Below are 16852 nucleotides of genomic sequence, written 5' to 3'. Positions count from 1 at the left end.
GTTGTCAATATTGATACAGTATATCGTCATAATGGTATGATTAGTATGCACCTGAGACACGCTTGGTTTTCACTCCACTGTCTCCATGAATATCTGGTTTCTTTGGGAGAGCAGGTTTGTTGCTGATTGCTGGACTTGTGGAGGGTTTGACAATGGCAGTTGGCTCGACTTTAGAGCTGACAGGCTGTGCTGGAGGTTCAACAGGTGCCTAAAGGAGGGTAAATCAAATAAAAGTTACCAAATTCACACCTGCAAGGATTGTTGTGTCCACTTTGAGGCACTAGATATGCTATAAGACAGGGGTGTCCAAACCTATTCCATGCATTGGGATCCAGCGTCCACTTTGATATTCAACATTTTGTAAACCAACATTTAGATTATGCTAAGAAATTATTTAGCCTACCTGCATATTTAAAGAAAAAAACAGCCTGCACCCATCTACCTGTCCATCCAACCATGTAGTCTAACTGCGATGGGAAAAATTCCATCACTCCCTAAAACTTGACTGTTATTAAGAGAAGAACCTTAACTCAGAATAAAATGTCTACCTCTGTGTTTTCCTCCTCTGAGCTGAAGCTGTGCAGAACTGCTGTCTTCCTGAGTCGAACTCCAAAGGGACTGTCGTAGCTTCCCTCCACCACCACTGAACTCTCTGTAGAAGCGAGTGCAGGATAAGTTTAGGTTAGTTTGATTCCTTTCAATTAATCCAAGAAGATGGCACCCATAGTTTAAACAACAAGTTTCCTCACCTTCTTTGGCTGCAACAGGCGAGGTCTGAGCTCTGACTGGGTCCTGAGACACAGTCTTCTGAGGTTTGACATCATTGTCACCAGCCATGTTTGTTTTACCAGAAGTCACTACCGCATGTGTATGGGACTGTGCATCCACATGGAGGTCCTTCTTGATGGTTTCTTCACCATCTTCACCTCCAGATGGGGTTGGGGAAGACACTGGAATGTTTTTGGAATCCCCTCCAGAGAGAGACCTCTGCCAGGCAGGGGCTAATGTGGAACAGACTTTGTTCTGATTGGAACCACCATCTTTCCCTACTTCTTCCTTAGGTGATGGAATGGTAACCTTTTCCACACCAACCGTTGTATCAAATACTTGCTCCACCTGTTGTTCCTCATCAGCAACCACTTCTAACACTTTGTAAGTTTCTTCTTCAGCATATTCTGTTGTTATTTCATGAGACGGTATGAATTGTTCTTCAGTTGGGGACAGATTTAAGGCCAACTTGTTTCCTGTCTCTGAACTAGGTGAGACAAGGTTCATGTGGATAGTGGTGGTCGGAATGGGTATGAAGGTCTCACTTGGAGGGTTGGTCTCAGTGGGAGTGAAGGTCTCACTTGGAAGGTTGGTCTTATCGAGAGTGAAGGTCTCACTTGGAAGGTTAGTCTCAGTGAGAGAAAAGGTCTCACTTGGAAGGTTGGTCTTACTGGGAGTAAAGGTCTCCCTTTGAAGGCTGGTCTCAGGGGCACTGAAGGTCTCAAATGGAATGGTGGTCTTAGTAGGAGTGAAGGTCTCACTTGGAAGGTTGGTTTTGGTGGGAGTGAAGGTCTCACATGGAAGGTTGGTTTTAGAGGAAGTAAAGGTCTCCCCTTGAAGGTTGGTCTCAGTGGGAGTGAAGGTCTCACATAGAAGAATGGTCTTAGGGGGACTACTTTGAAGGTTAGTCTTAGTGGGACTGAAGGTCTCAATTTGAAGGTTGGTCTTAGTGGGATTGAAGGTATCACAAGGAAGGATGGTCCTAGTGGGACTGAAGGTCTCACTTTGAAGGTTAGTCTTAGTGAAACTGAAGGTCTCACTTGGAAGGTTGGTCTTAGTGGGAGTGAAGGTCTCACTTTGAAGGTTAGTCTTAGTGGGACTGAAGGTCTCACTTGGAAGGTTGGTCTTGGTGGGAGTGAAGGTATCACAAGGAAGGTTGGTATTAGTGGGACTGAATGTCTCACTTGGAAGGTTAGTCTTAGTGGGACTGAAGGTCTCACTTTGAAGGTTAGTCTTAGTGGGACTGAAGGTCTCACTTGGAAGGTTGGTCTCAGTGGGAGTAAAGGTTTCACTTGGAAGGATGGTCTTAGCATGACTAAAGGTCTCACTTTGAAGGTTAGTCTTAGTGGGACTGAAGGTCTCACTTGGAAGGATGGTCTTAGTAGGACTGAAGGTCTCACTTTGAAGGTTAGTCTTAGTGGGACTGAAGATCTCACTTGGAAGGATGGTCTTAGCAGGACTGAAGGTCTCACTTTGAAGGTTAGTCTTAGTGGGACTGAAGGTCTCACTTGGAAGGATGGTCTTAGCAGGACTGAAGGTCTCACTTTGAAGGTTAGTCTTAGTGGGACTGAAGGTCTCACTTCCAAGGTTGGTCTTAGTGGGAGTGAAGGTTTCAAAAGGAACGTTGATCTTAGTGGGACTGAAGGTCTCACTTTGAAGGTTGGTCTTAGTCGGAGTCTCATTTAGTGGTGAAAAAGACTCAAAGTGCAAAGAGGAAGAAGACATGGGTGATCTGGTTTGCATCACTTTTGATATGTCCTGCTCTAGATCTTCATCCATGTCTTGTTTCCTGTAAATGTCCTGAGCCTCCAGCCCTTCTTCTTTATCCAAATGTCGGTTTAAGTCTTCACCCACCACAGCTCTGTCCTCTCCTCCAGTTCTTTCATCATTTCCATGGGGTTGGTTCTCGTTTACGGAGTCAGCTTTCTGATCACATGATTCTGGAAATCTGTCATCATATATGACTTGTGGGTTGCAGGTGGCATCATCTCCTGCCAGTGCATCTGCACCTTCCCCTTCCTCTTGGACTGGGAGAACATTGCAAACATCTCCACCCGCTGCTTTAGAAGTCGTTCTATCCATGACGTCTATTGCCTCCTCTACCATCTGTTGTGTCTTCTCTTTCTCCTCCTCTCTCATCTCCTGATCCTCCTTTACCTCCAGCTGTGTTGTCTCCTCTTCTTCATCACTTGTCACCACTTCTTGTGCTTCCTGTGGGTCAGATCTTCTTTGGATCAAGGCTTGTTCTTCTTCAGGTATCTCTTCCCCTGGCAGCGCTTTCTCTCCTTTGCCCTGAAGAGGAAACAGAAATAGGGTAAACGTTTAAAACTTGAAGCATAGAAACTAATAATTGGTCTTTAAATTAGCCTAAATTTACAATCAAGTGATTTAAAGAAAGTGTCTTTTAATTTTGCCTATACATTATACGGTTAGTAACATTTTCTGTATCCAATGGTGGTTTAAGGGCCATTGCCCAGGACAACATTCTCAAGAGGGCACTGCAAGGATGAGGGGGAAAAAAAGAAAAATATTTTTTGTTCTCAGCACTTATCAAATCAGAGTTAGGTGCCCTCTGCAGGCGGTAAGTGGATAAAACTAAACCGGGTTTTAAACATAGTGCAGGGTCATAAATAAATTGTGGCACATTTTTGTCGCTAGCAAATAAGATACTAATGATATGCACTCACCTACAACATTATGTATACCTGGCCAATCAAATAAGATCCAATATTAAATAAAGATAATTAGGGCTGTCAAAAAAAACAAGTTAACTCACACAATTATTCACAAAAATGTATCGCATTAATCATGTACATACGCACATTCATCACACATTTTATTTGGACTGTATCTGCTTCTTTCGCTTAACCACAGATGGTTACCTGACAAGTGGTGCAGGTTGTTATACGGTCAGTGATCAGGTCATAGCATAGGTCAGTGCAAATATGAGTGAGCAGACTGGTGTGCTCGCTGGCAAATGTAGCCTCACTTGTATACTCCACTTGTACAGGAAAGGACAGAGCAGGCTGTACTTCCTGAGGAGGCTGCACTCCTTCAACGTCTGTAAAAAACTATTGTGGATGTACTACCAGTCTGTGGTTGCCAGTGTTCTGTACTACATGGTAGTGTGCTGGGGGGGCAGTACATCTAAGAAGGACAGCTCCAGACTGGAGAAACTGATCAGGCGGGCCGGTTTTACGGTCAGAATAAAACTGGACTCACTGGTGACGGTGGCAGAGAAGAGGACTGTGGAAAAACTAGTGAGCATCATGGATGATGCCAGTCACCCTCTGCATACCGTTATCAGTAGCCAGAGGAGCCTGTTCAGTGCTAGACTGCTTCATCCCAAGTGCAGGACTAATAGACTCAAAAACTCCTTTGTCCCACACGCCATTAGACTGTACAACTCCTTTCTGGGAGGGACGGGGGATACTAAGATGACAGGGGATGCAAAACAATAACAGTGTAATACTTTTTCATAACATGGTCACTACTACCTAGTTCAGAGGTCGGCAACCCAAAATGTTGAAAGAGCCATATTGGACCAAAAATACAAAAACAAATCTGTCTGGAGCCGCAAAAAATTAAAAGCCATATTACATGATAGTGTGTCATGAGATATACATTGAATTAAGAGGACTTAAAGGAAACTAAATGAGCTCAAATATATCTACAAATGAGGCATAATGATGCAATATATTGCTAGCCTAAATAGCATGTTAGCATCGATTAGCTTGCAGTCATGCAGTGACCAAACATGTCTGATTAGCACTCCACACAAGTCAATAACATCAACAAAACTCACCTTTGTGCATTCACGCACAACGTTAAAAGTTTGGTGGACAAAATGAGACAGAAAAAGAAGTGGCATAAAACACGTCCTAGAAAGTCGGAGAAAGTTAGACACTACGGTGAGTTCAAGGACCGCCAAAATTAGTAGGACAAAACGGCGCTCGCCAAATACTCGAATCAGTGAAGCATGTTTAATATAAACAGTGTGCTTTATAACAATTAGGGAGGTTTGTGTTATGGTTGTCCTCCTACAGAAACCATATTAAAACAAAAAATATATATTTTTTCCCCTCATCTTTTTCCATTTTTCATACATTTTTGAAAAAGCTCCAGAGAGCCACTAGGACGGCGCTAAAGAGCTAACGGCTCTAGAGCTGCGGGTTGCCGACCCCTGGCCTAGTTTCTCTTGTTATATTCTTATTTTACTGTTATATTTGTATTCTCATTGATGCTTTTTGTTTTTATTCTATTGTAATATTTTTCTATTTTGTTTCCATTTATACCCCCATTATTTACTTTTTACTTTTTAAATTCGATCTCAATTCTGTACACTGCTGCTGGAATTTTAATTTTCCTGAGGGAACTCTCCTGAAGGAATCAATAAAGTACTATCTATCTATCTATCTATCTATCTTCAAAATGCAACCTGACTGGACTCGAGATAAAACAGCTATTAGGTTTTGAGCAAACAAATGTAACGCATTCCAGTAAAACATTTGAAAAAAATGTTAAAATTGCATTTGTGTTCGAATATTGAGGTCTTTTTTTAAGTCAATTCAATCTACGCAAGTGAGTACGGTAATAACCTGTGATTAATCACGATTAATACAAATTCAATAGCAGGATTAATCTGATTAATAAAATACATCATTTGACATCAATAGTAATAACATAATATGAAAAAAATATAACTAACTGTTTGTTACAATAATACAGGGCCAATGCAAATAAACACAAAAACCCACATTTTGCATTATCATGCAAAGTGAACGGTATTTTTTACATTGTTAAATCAATACTTCCCTGACAAGTGTCAATCAAAACTGAGCATGAATATGGCCTATACAGATTTTGGGTAGTGTAATATTATTTTTTAAAATCAGATTTGATTGGAAAAAAATAGTTAAGTTATTGTTACATCCATATTACCAGGCAAAATATGATATGATACAAATAAAGAATAGTTTTTTTAAATACATACACAAGGATGACTGAATCTTTCCATGACTAGCTGCTCTTCCTCCTCCTCCTGTTCTTCACCATCTTCACGTTCCTCCTCTTCATGGACATGTATACGGAAAGCAGCAGTGCTCCCACTCTGAGGAGCTTCCTCCACCTCCTCTTCCACACTCGTCTGGCCCGACAGGAGGGCATCAGAAGGAGCCTCCTGATGAAAGACAGGCTCTTGCTCCTTCACCTCCTCCTCTTCTGCTTCTTCTAGCTCCTTATCTTCTTCCTTCATCTCCAGGACAACATCCTCAGAGTCCACGCACGAGGAACAAGAAGGTAAGGAGTTCAGCACCTCCTGTAAGAAGGAGCCATCTTCTTCCACAGCCTCTCCTAGTCCATCCATGTTCTCCTCTGTTCCACATGTAACGACATGCTGGTCGAAGACGTCTTTCTGGCCAGCAGGGGGCTCTGGTGTTGCTCTGAAAGCATACATGATGGGTCTAATTAGTCAGTGAGATACATTACAAGAAGAATAGAATCAGGTTTAATCACCTGGGACTGTCCAGAGAGGCGGTTCTGGTGCTGTGCTTTGGAAAGGATGGACCGCCCTCCTCTGATTGACAGGAACTCTCCCGACCATCCTGGTCTTCTTCTTCCAACACATCTTCTCCTTCCATGCTTTCCTGCTTATCTCCCAACAAGGGCGGCTCATCCTCCTTCTCCAGTTTCTGGTCCAGCTCATCTCCACTTGCATCTGGAACAAGAAGAAGAAACAGATGGCAGTGATGGGAAAAGGACGACGCTCGTGTGGGAGGAAGAAAACAACTCACCTCCTATCTTCTCATCCTCTTGTGCCTCCAAAGATTCTGGGGACAGGATGTTCAACGATCCGTTCATCCTGCTATGTTCCTCTGCTTTGATGTCAAGTCTCTGCATGGACAAGACAGAAAGTAGTAGTACCACCACCACTACACTGATAAGGCACAAACTACTACATAGTTATGACACACAGTAGTACTACACAGTTGTAATGACACACAGTATTACTAACACCACCAATACACAGTTGTAATGACACAAAGTAGGGTTGCCCCGATACCAATATTTTGGGACCAAAATGTATTTCAATACTTTGATACTTTTCAAAATAAAGGGCACCACAAACAAAATGTCATTATTTGCTTTATTTAACCTAAGAATCTTATGATATATTAAACATATGTTTCTTATTTTGGCATTAAATAACATAGTGAACATACTAGACAACTTCTCTTTTAGTAGTAAGTAAGCAAACAAAGGCTCCTTATTGGCTGCTGACAATTATGCAGTAACATATTGTGTCATTTCCTAGTGTATTACTCTGTCAAAAAAAAGGATTATTAATCTACTTGTTAATTTACAGTTAATATCTGCTCACTTTCTGTTTTAATATGTTCTATCTACACTTCTGTTAAAATGTGATCATCACTTATACGTCTGTTGTTTGACACTTTACATAAGTTTTGGGTGATACTACAAATTCTGGTATCAATCCGATACCAAGTAGTTACATTGTCATACATTGGCCATAATTAAAGTTCTGCTGTGTCCAGGGACATATTTCCTGAGTTTATAAACAAAAACACAAATGACAAAAGATTTTGTGATAATAAAAAATATTGATGTAATCATTGTAATATTGACTATACGGTGTTGCACTTGGTATCATTACTGTCGATGTCTGTGTAGATCAGTGTTGGTCATCTTACTTTAAAAAAAGTAATTAGTTATAGTTACAAATTACTTCTCACAAAAAGTATTTTGAGTTAGTAACTCAGTTACCTCTTTGTAAGAGTAACTAGTTACTCAGCAAAGTAACTGAGACGTTAATTTACACGTTGTTACGTTTGATCTTTTTTTTTTTATTATGAATTTATTAATCAATCAACAAAACAATACACAACAACACCACAACAATGCAATCCAATTCCAAAACCAAACCCGTCCCAGCAACACTAAGAACAACAATAAACAGAGCAATTGAGAGCAATTGAGGACACACAAATCCAAATGTAGTGAAACAAAAATTAACATTATCGACAACAGCATCAACAGTAACAATTTCAAAATAGCAGTGATTAAAAAAACCCTCATTGACATCATCATTAAAAACATTAATAAAAAATAATTTAAAAAAATTGAAATGAATAGTGTGTCACAGTGACTTTGATCTTTAATGTCAAAGGTTTATATTAACTGATCGAAGAATAAAAATACTGCACAGTATTTTAGAACATTTGCCATTTATCTGAACTCAATAGATTGCAGTGCGCCAATATGATATGCGTGGAAATAAAAATAACAAAAATTTAAAAAATTCCGCAAAGTAACAACATGAATATTGAAAGTACAAAACCCATTACGAAAAATATACCAAAAAATTTTAACTTAGGTAAAACCACACAAAAGAGTATTTGGCCTTTAAGTCGTGCAATTATCTGCACCTGTATGACAAAGGTTTGTGATTATTATGAATATACATTATACATTATGAAAGGTTTTAGATCAAACTGTAACCAAGTATTGGACAAATAAATGACATACATACAAGTAAAACTTTTAAAAACGTTTCTGACAATAAATTGCGTTTGAGTACAAATATTGGGGTCTTTTCTTAAGCTAATTTTAATTATGCAACAGGGCCGCTTCTAGGCAGGCATATATGAGGGGCAGTCAGAAATGTGAATGCATCACATTTTGTCTATGCTAATACAGAAGTAACATTGCTGCCTTTTCATTGAATTTGGTCGTTAGCTACAGTATGTGTCCAACTCCACCCTGGAGAAATGAACTGTACTGCATCAACTATATCCTTCATCCACATTTTATCAACCATCACAACGTTTATCTTAACTTGATCGCATAATTCTTAAATTGAATTTAACCTTACGTAGGACTTCACACACAATAGTCAATATTTACAAAAATGAAAAGTACAGCAGTCTTATGAATAATACAAAAACATTCTTCTCTAACTATTTTATCATCAGGTCAGCTGCATCATGTCTCAAAGTTTCTGTATTCTCCACTTATTTGAACGGAGAAATGCAAAAAGTATTTTAATGCTACGCCTCTGGCTAAGCGGGTATGCATGTCTTCATCATAATTTGTTTACGAGTGCGGTAGAAGCAGCAAATACACATCAATCAATCAATCATATACTTTATTAGTCCCCGAGGGGAATATTCAGATACACATAGCTAACTTACAGTTGTGTAGATGTCACGATTGCTCGCCTGCTGATGGCATCATATAGCGTCAAAAATAAAAGGGGTCCTCTTCACTCTTCACATACCGTATTTTTCGGACTATAAGTCGCAGTTTTTTTCATAGTTTGGCCGGGGGTGCGACTTATACTCAGGAGCGACTTATGTGTGAAATTATTAACACATTACCGTAAAATATCATATAATATTATTTAGCTCATTCACGTAAGAGACTAGACGTATAAGATTTCATGGGATTTAGCGATTAGGAGTGACAGATTGTTTGGTAAACGTATAACATGTTCTATATGTTATAGTTATTTGAATGACTCTTACCATAATATGTTACGTTAACATACCAGGCACGTTCTCAATTGGTTATTTATGCCTCATATAACGTACACTTATTCAGCCTGTTGTTCACTATTCTTCATTTATTTTAAGTTGCCTTTCAAATGTCTATTCTTGGTGTTGGGTTTTATCAAATAAATTTCCCCAAAAAATGCGACTTATACTCCAGTGCGACTTATATATGTTTTTTTCCTTCTTTATTATGCATTTTCGGCCGGTGCGACTTATACTCCGGAGCGACTTATACTCCGAAAAATACGGTATTACGATGTGGAACATGTTCAATCCACACATTTTTGTTTTGGCTCCGCTGGTGAGAATTTCAACTACTGTGTCGCTAACCCCCACCAGTTTTTCACTGATATTTGACGTTTTTAAAGAACTGGAATTGGATATATTCCGAACTTTCCCCACTCATATACAAGATTAAATGAGATATAATTGGATTTCGTTCATGTCAACAATTTCAGTGTCCCCTTTTCAGCGGATTTCTCTGCTATTGTCGATAATTTTATCTTCCCCACCTTCAGAGAATGTGTGCCGAAACCTGACACTTTGCGCTTTATTCAACCAAACTGTTGTAACGCTCCACTTCACATTCTCAGTTATGGCAACGCCGTTGCAACGATGGAAACTGTAATTAATTAGATTACTTGTTACTAGAACAAATAAATAATAAAACATTACTCTAACGCCGTTACGACCAACACATCCACCCATGGCATTTGTTTACATTCAGGAGTACTAGCTTGCTGTAGCGGTTAGCTATTGAATCCTCCTACGGTGTGTAGTGAAGCCTGTTTAGCTATTCTTCGTCCTGCAGGGATGACACTTGTGAGAAACGTAGTTTAGTTGTCGCCATGGAGGCAATGATTGATTAGCGATTCAGAAGAAGCTAAAACACTGCCAATTGCGGATGGACTTTAGCCGCTAACTAGCTCGCCATGGCGCTTCATTGTGAAAAGTGTCACCTCAATATTTTGTTTTTTAAGCCAAACTACGTCCATTCTCCCTCTTATGTCTCCACAATTTGTCTGTTTGTAAGTACACTGTGCGTGCGCGTTAATTAACATGCGCCAGTCTGCTCGTTTTATCGGCAATGTCACGACGTGAGGACGGCACGCCGCCATTAAGATGAAGTATAGTACCATATTAAATTCAGTAGTACCCGGTAGAGATGCGCGGATAGGCAATTATTTCATCCGCAACCGCATCAGAAAGTCGTCAACCATCCGCAATCCACCCGATCTAACATTTGATCAGAACCGCATCCGCCCGCACCCGCCCGTTGTTATATATCTAATATAGACGATGCAAGGCATTAGTGAGGTTATAAAGCTTTTGCCTGTTAAAGAAAGGAGACTGATCCAATGCAGCACAGACATTTGCGTGCCACGCTGTCACGACCCAGACGCACACCAGTGCGCAATCATATGGGAGCCGCGCTGAGCGCACCTCCAAGCGCGTCTCGCTGCCGGCGACGGCCGGGTATATGGGCCCGACGCTCCAGCGCCATCCATTTTCAGGGCTAGTTGATTCGGCAGGTGGGTTGTTACACACTCCTTAGCGGGTTCCAACTTCCATGGCCACCGTCCTAGCTGCTGTCTATATCAACCAGGGTGAGCCCCACCCCTTTCGTGAGCGCACTGCGAGCGGAGTGACCCCTGTTACGCGCCCCCGGCAACAGGGGTGGCGGGCAGGTAAGCTGCGCGGGCGGAGCGCGCGGAGTGACCCCAGTTACGAGCCCCCGGCCACGGGGGTGGCGGGCAGGTAAGCTGCTTACCTGCTGCGCGTGACGCCGGCCGCGGCAAAGGCGGACGAGGCGGGGTGTCGGTGCGGTGGGCGCGGTGGTGACCCTGGACGTGCGTCGGGCCCTTCTCGTGGATCGCCTCAGCTACGGCTCCCGGTGGGGCCCTCTCGGGGGAAGGGGCCTCGGTCCCGGACCCCGGCGAGGCGTCCCTTCTCCGCTCCGTAAAAGTGTCCATCTCTTTTTTTTTTTTTTTTCTGTTGTGGCATATGCTGCAGGTGCCTGCTCGTTTTTCGTATGTGGGTAACAACATTTAACTATGTATATATATTTCCGAATTGGTTTAACTGCCACCCGCCTGAATCTATTTAAAATCTAATTTTTTTTTATTTCAACCACCCCACCCGACCCGACCCGCGGATAAAATCAAATTTTTTTTAATTTCATCCGCCCGATCCGCGGATAATCCGCGGACTCCGCGGTTGTGCCCGCAAACCGCGCATCTCTAGTACCCGGGTATTTTATTAGTACTGGCATACCGTACAACCCTAACACAAAGTTGTACTAAAATCCCCACTACACAGTTATAAACACAAAGTAGTACTAACACCACCTATATGCAGTTATAACACAAAGTAGTACTAACGCCACCAATACACAGTTAATGACACAAAGTAGTACTAATGCCACTAATACTTAGTTATAATGACACAAATTAGTACCAACACCACCGATACTTATGACACACATTAGTACTAGCACCACCAATACACAGTCATAATGACACAAAGTAGTACTAACACCACCAATACACAGTCATAATGACACAAAGTACCGGTAGTACTAACACCACCAATATACAGTTATAATGACACAAAGTAGTACTAACACCACCAATACACAGTTACAATGACACAAAGTAGTAGTAATACCACCAATACACAGTTATAATGACACAACGTAGTACTAATACCACCAATACACAGTTACAATGACATAAAGTAGTACTAATACCACCAATACACAGTTATAATGACACAACGTAGTACTAGCACCACCAATACACAGTTATGACACAAAGTAGTACGAACACCACCAATACACAATTATAATGACACAAAGTAGTAATAACACCACCATCATACAGTTATAATGACACAAAGTTGAACTAATACCACCAATACACAGTTATAATGACACAACGTAGTACTAATACCACCAATACACAGTTACAATGACACAAAGTAGTACTAATACCACCAATACACAGTTATAATGACACAACGTAGTACTAGCACCACCAATACACAGTTACAATGACACAAAGTAGTACTAATACCACCAATACACAATTATAATGACACAAAGTAGTACTAACACCACCATTATACAGTTATAATGACACAAAGTTGAACTAATACCACCAATACACAGTTATAATGACACAACGTAGTACTAATACCACCAATACACAGTTACAATGACACAAAGTAGTACTTATACCACCAATACACAGTTATAATGACACAACGTAGTACTAGCACCACCAATACACAGTTATAATGACACAAAGTAGTACGAACACCACCAATACACAATTATAATGACACAAAGTAGTAATAACACCACCATTATACAGTTATAATGACACAAAGTTGAACTAATACCACCAATACACAGTTATAATGACACAAAGTAGTACTAATACCACCAATACACAGTTACAATGACACAAAGTAGTACTAATACCACCAATACACAATTATAATGACACAAAGTAGTACTAACACCACCATTATACAGTTATAATGACACAAAGTTGAACTAATACCACCAATACACAGTTATAATGACACAAAGTAGTACTAATACCACCAATACACAGTTACAATGACACAAAGTAGTACTAATACCACCAATACACAGTTATAATGACACAACGTAGTACTAGCACCACCAATACACAGTTATGACACAAAGTAGTACGAACACCACCAATACACAATTATAATGACACAAAGTAGTAATAACACCACCATTATACAGTTATAATGACACAAAGTTGAACTAATACCACCAATACACAGTTATAATGACACAAAGTAGTACTAATACCACCAATACACAGTCATAATGACACAAAGTACCGGTAGTACTAACACCACCAATATACAGTTATAATGACACAAAGTAGTACTAACACCACCAATACACAGTTACAATGACACAAAGTAGTAGTAATACCACCAATACACAGTTATAATGACACAACGTAGTACTAATACCACCAATACACAGTTACAATGACATAAAGTAGTACTAATACCACCAATACACAGTTGTAATGACACAACGTAGTACTAGCACCACCAATACACAGTTATAATGACACAAAGTAGTACGAACACCACCAATACACAATTATAATGACACAAAGTAGTAATAACACCACCATTATACAGTTATAATGACACAAAGTTGAACTAATACCACCAATACACAGTTATAATGACACAACGTAGTACTAATACCACCAATACACAGTTACAATGACACAAAGTAGTACTTATACCACCAATACACAGTTATAATGACACAACGTAGTACTAGCACCATCAATACACAGTTATGACACAAAGTAGTACGAACACCACCAATACACAATTATAATGACACAAAGTAGTACTAACACCACCATTATACAGTTATAATGACACAAAGTTGAACTAATACCACCAATACACAGTTATAATGACACAACGTAGTACTAATACCACCAATACACAGTTACAATGACACAAAGTAGTACTTATACCACCAATACACAGTTATAATGACACAACGTAGTACTAGCACCATCAATACACAGTTATGACACAAAGTAGTACGAACACCACCAATACACAATTATAATGACACAAAGTAGTACTAACACCACCATTATACAGTTATAATGACACAAAGTTGAACTAATACCACCAATACACAGTTATAATGACACAACGTAGTACTAATACCACCAATACACAGTTACAATGACACAAAGTAGTACTTATACCACCAATACACAGTTATAATGACACAACGTAGTACTAGCACCACCAATACACAGTTATGACACAAAGTAGTACGAACACCACCAATACACAATTATAATGACACAAAGTAGTAATAACACCACCATTATACAGTTATAATGACACAAAGTTGAACTAATACCACCAATACACAGTTACAATGACACAAAGTAGTAATAGCACCACCAATACACAGTTATAATGACACAAAGTAGTACATACACCACCAATACACAGTTATAATGACACGAAGTAGTACTAACAAAGTAGTACTAACACCACCAATACCACAACTATGCAGTTAAAACAGTGCTTCTCAGATATTTTCTGTTACGCCCCCCCCAAGAAGATAAATATTTTGCGTCCGCCCACTCTCCACAGCGACTATAAATAGTATAATATCTCCATACAATTGTTATAAGTACACCTCTGCATTAACTGTATCTTTATTAACATTAAGGAAAACAACACACCGGTCTTTCCCCGTCTCCCACCGTGGTTACAGTGAAGCCAAGTGCTGCATACTCTTTGTCATATTCTAGTAGGGGGAAAAAAAATAGCATGTTCCCCGAGGTCATACCCTTCAACCCCCGGTTCGCACCGCGCCCCTCCAGGGGGCCCCGCCGCACTATTTAAGAAAGACTGATTTAGAATGACACAAAGTAGAAAGACTATGCAGTTACAATGACACAAAATAGTGAAAAAGACACAGTAGCCTTAGTACTAGTAGTAGTATTAGTAGTACTGTTCCAGAATGATTGTGCCCCATTGGACAAAACAAGGCCCTGTGAAAGCACGTATGGAAGAGTTTGGTGTGGAAGAACTTGCACAGAACCCTGACCTTGAGCTCATCAAGCACCGGATCCAGTGTAGCAGATGTCAGTCGGTGTGGCTGTGCAAGAGTACCTTGGTAAACCTCAAACCTTTTAACTAAACCTGGGAGCAGCTCAATACCTTTTGTCCATATTAGCGGTGTTGTGAGTACACAGCAAACAAGTGGGTGAGCGAGAGCGAGAGGTGTTCTTACATTGGCAGGTTTCCTCCTGTTACAGGCCTTACTTCTTAGGCCCAGCTTGTGTTTGGCAGCAGAGTTATCCAGACAGCCAAACGGGCTGGCAGGTAGACTGAAATCCCCTGGAACCACCACAAGGGGGCTCCCAACTCTGGATGACTAGGAAGACAAAGAGAAGAGAGTTTCACTGAAAGCTGCCACTTTTTGAAATGTTGACAACAACTTTTGAAAGCTGTTTTTTTTTTTTTTTTTTAACATTTATGCAATATCATTTGCTATTGATTATTTCCAGATAGAGCAGCTCCCGTCATTCATCTGAGTCATGTTGGCTTTGAGCAGGAAACTTAAACGCACCATTAAATCATGTTTGATAGGTGTTGAAAAGTGAGCATTTGGACTTGGAACGATGAAGCTTGCAGATAGGAAACAGACTAGAAAATAGAGCACGACAGTATGCGCGCGCGCGTGTGTGTGTGTGTGTGTGTGTGTGTGTGTGTGTGTGTGTGTGTGTGTGTGTGTGTGTGTGTGTGTGTGTGTGTGTGTGTGTGTGTGTGTGTGTGTGTGTGTGAGGGAGTCCAGCTGTATCAATATTAGCTGTGCTTCAAGTGCAGCAGGAACACTTGTGGTGTCTCTGCCCCACCAAATGGAAAAATTCAGACTGTAAACAACAATCAAATGCATATATAATTTTAAAGGATACCTTTTTTTTGTATATTCCTACATTGGCTTGTATATGTATTAGTTTTTTGGTCCAAAACTACAAACCCCGTTTCCATATGAGTTGGGAAATTGTGTTAGATGTAAATATAAACGGAATACAATGATTTGCAAATCCTTTTCAACCCATATTCAGTTGAATGCACTACAAAGACAAGATATTTGATGTTCAAACTCATAAAATTTAACTTTTTTTGCAAATAATTAATAATTAACTGCAACACGTGCCAAAGTAGTTGGGAAAGGGCATGTTCACCACTGTGTTACATGGCCTTTCCTTTTAACAACACTCAGTAAACGTTTGGGAACTGAGGAGACACATTTTTTAAGCTTCTCAGGTGGAATTCTTTCCCATTCTTGCTTGATGTACAGCTTAAGTTGTTCAACAGTCCGGGGGTCTCCGTTGTGGTATTTTAGGCTTCATAATACGCCACACATTTTTAATGGGGGACAGGTCTGGACTACAGGCAGGCCAGTCTAGTACCCGCACTCTTTTACTATGAAGCCACGTTGATGTAACACGTGGCTTGGCATTGTCTTGCTGAAATAAGCAGGAGCGTCCATGGTAACGTTGCTTGGATGGCAACATATGTTGCTCCAAAACCTGTATGTACCTTTCAGCATTAATGCCGCCTACACAGATGTGTAAGTTACCCATGTCTTGGGCACTAATACACCCCCATACCATCACACATGCTGGCTTTTCAACTTTGCGCTTATAACAATCCGGATGATTCTTTTCCTCTTTGGTATGGAGGACACGACGTCCACAGTTTCCAAAAACAATTTGAAATGTGGACTCGTCAGACCACAGAACACTGTTCCACTTTGTATCAGTCCATCTTAGATGAGCTCAGGCACAGCAAAGACGACGGTGTTTTTGGGTGTTGTGGGAGAGTGGACGTGCGCAACCCAAGGGTCCCTGGTTCAATCCCCACCTAGTACCAACCTCGTCATGTCCGTTGTGTTCTGA

At 40.5% G+C, this 16852-nt stretch overlaps 1 protein-coding gene across 6 annotated transcripts in view; it reads right to left on the bottom strand.

Annotated features, from left to right (window-relative positions):
- LOC133618868 (uncharacterized) overlaps window positions 1–16852 on the bottom strand; it is a 142684-nt gene that overhangs the window by 8406 nt on the left and 117426 nt on the right. For all 6 annotated transcript variants that reach the window (XM_061979648.2, XM_061979649.2, XM_061979652.2 and 3 more), the window contains 7 exons: window positions 15178–15321; window positions 6561–6660; window positions 6283–6484; window positions 5762–6209; window positions 750–3060; window positions 549–652; window positions 52–208 (listed from right to left, as the gene is read on the bottom strand). In XM_061979648.2, the coding sequence (XP_061835632.2) occupies window positions 52–208; window positions 549–652; window positions 750–3060; window positions 5762–6209; window positions 6283–6484; window positions 6561–6660; window positions 15178–15321 (3466 nt within the window). The remainder of the gene's footprint in view (window positions 1–51; window positions 209–548; window positions 653–749; window positions 3061–5761; window positions 6210–6282; window positions 6485–6560; window positions 6661–15177; window positions 15322–16852) is intronic.

The sequence above is a fragment of the Nerophis lumbriciformis genome, linkage group LG19 (assembly GCF_033978685.3).
Source record: "Nerophis lumbriciformis linkage group LG19, RoL_Nlum_v2.1, whole genome shotgun sequence".
In the NCBI taxonomy this organism is placed as follows: domain Eukaryota; kingdom Metazoa; phylum Chordata; class Actinopteri; order Syngnathiformes; family Syngnathidae; genus Nerophis; species Nerophis lumbriciformis.
This window is presented reverse-complemented; position numbering and strand designations above follow the sequence as displayed.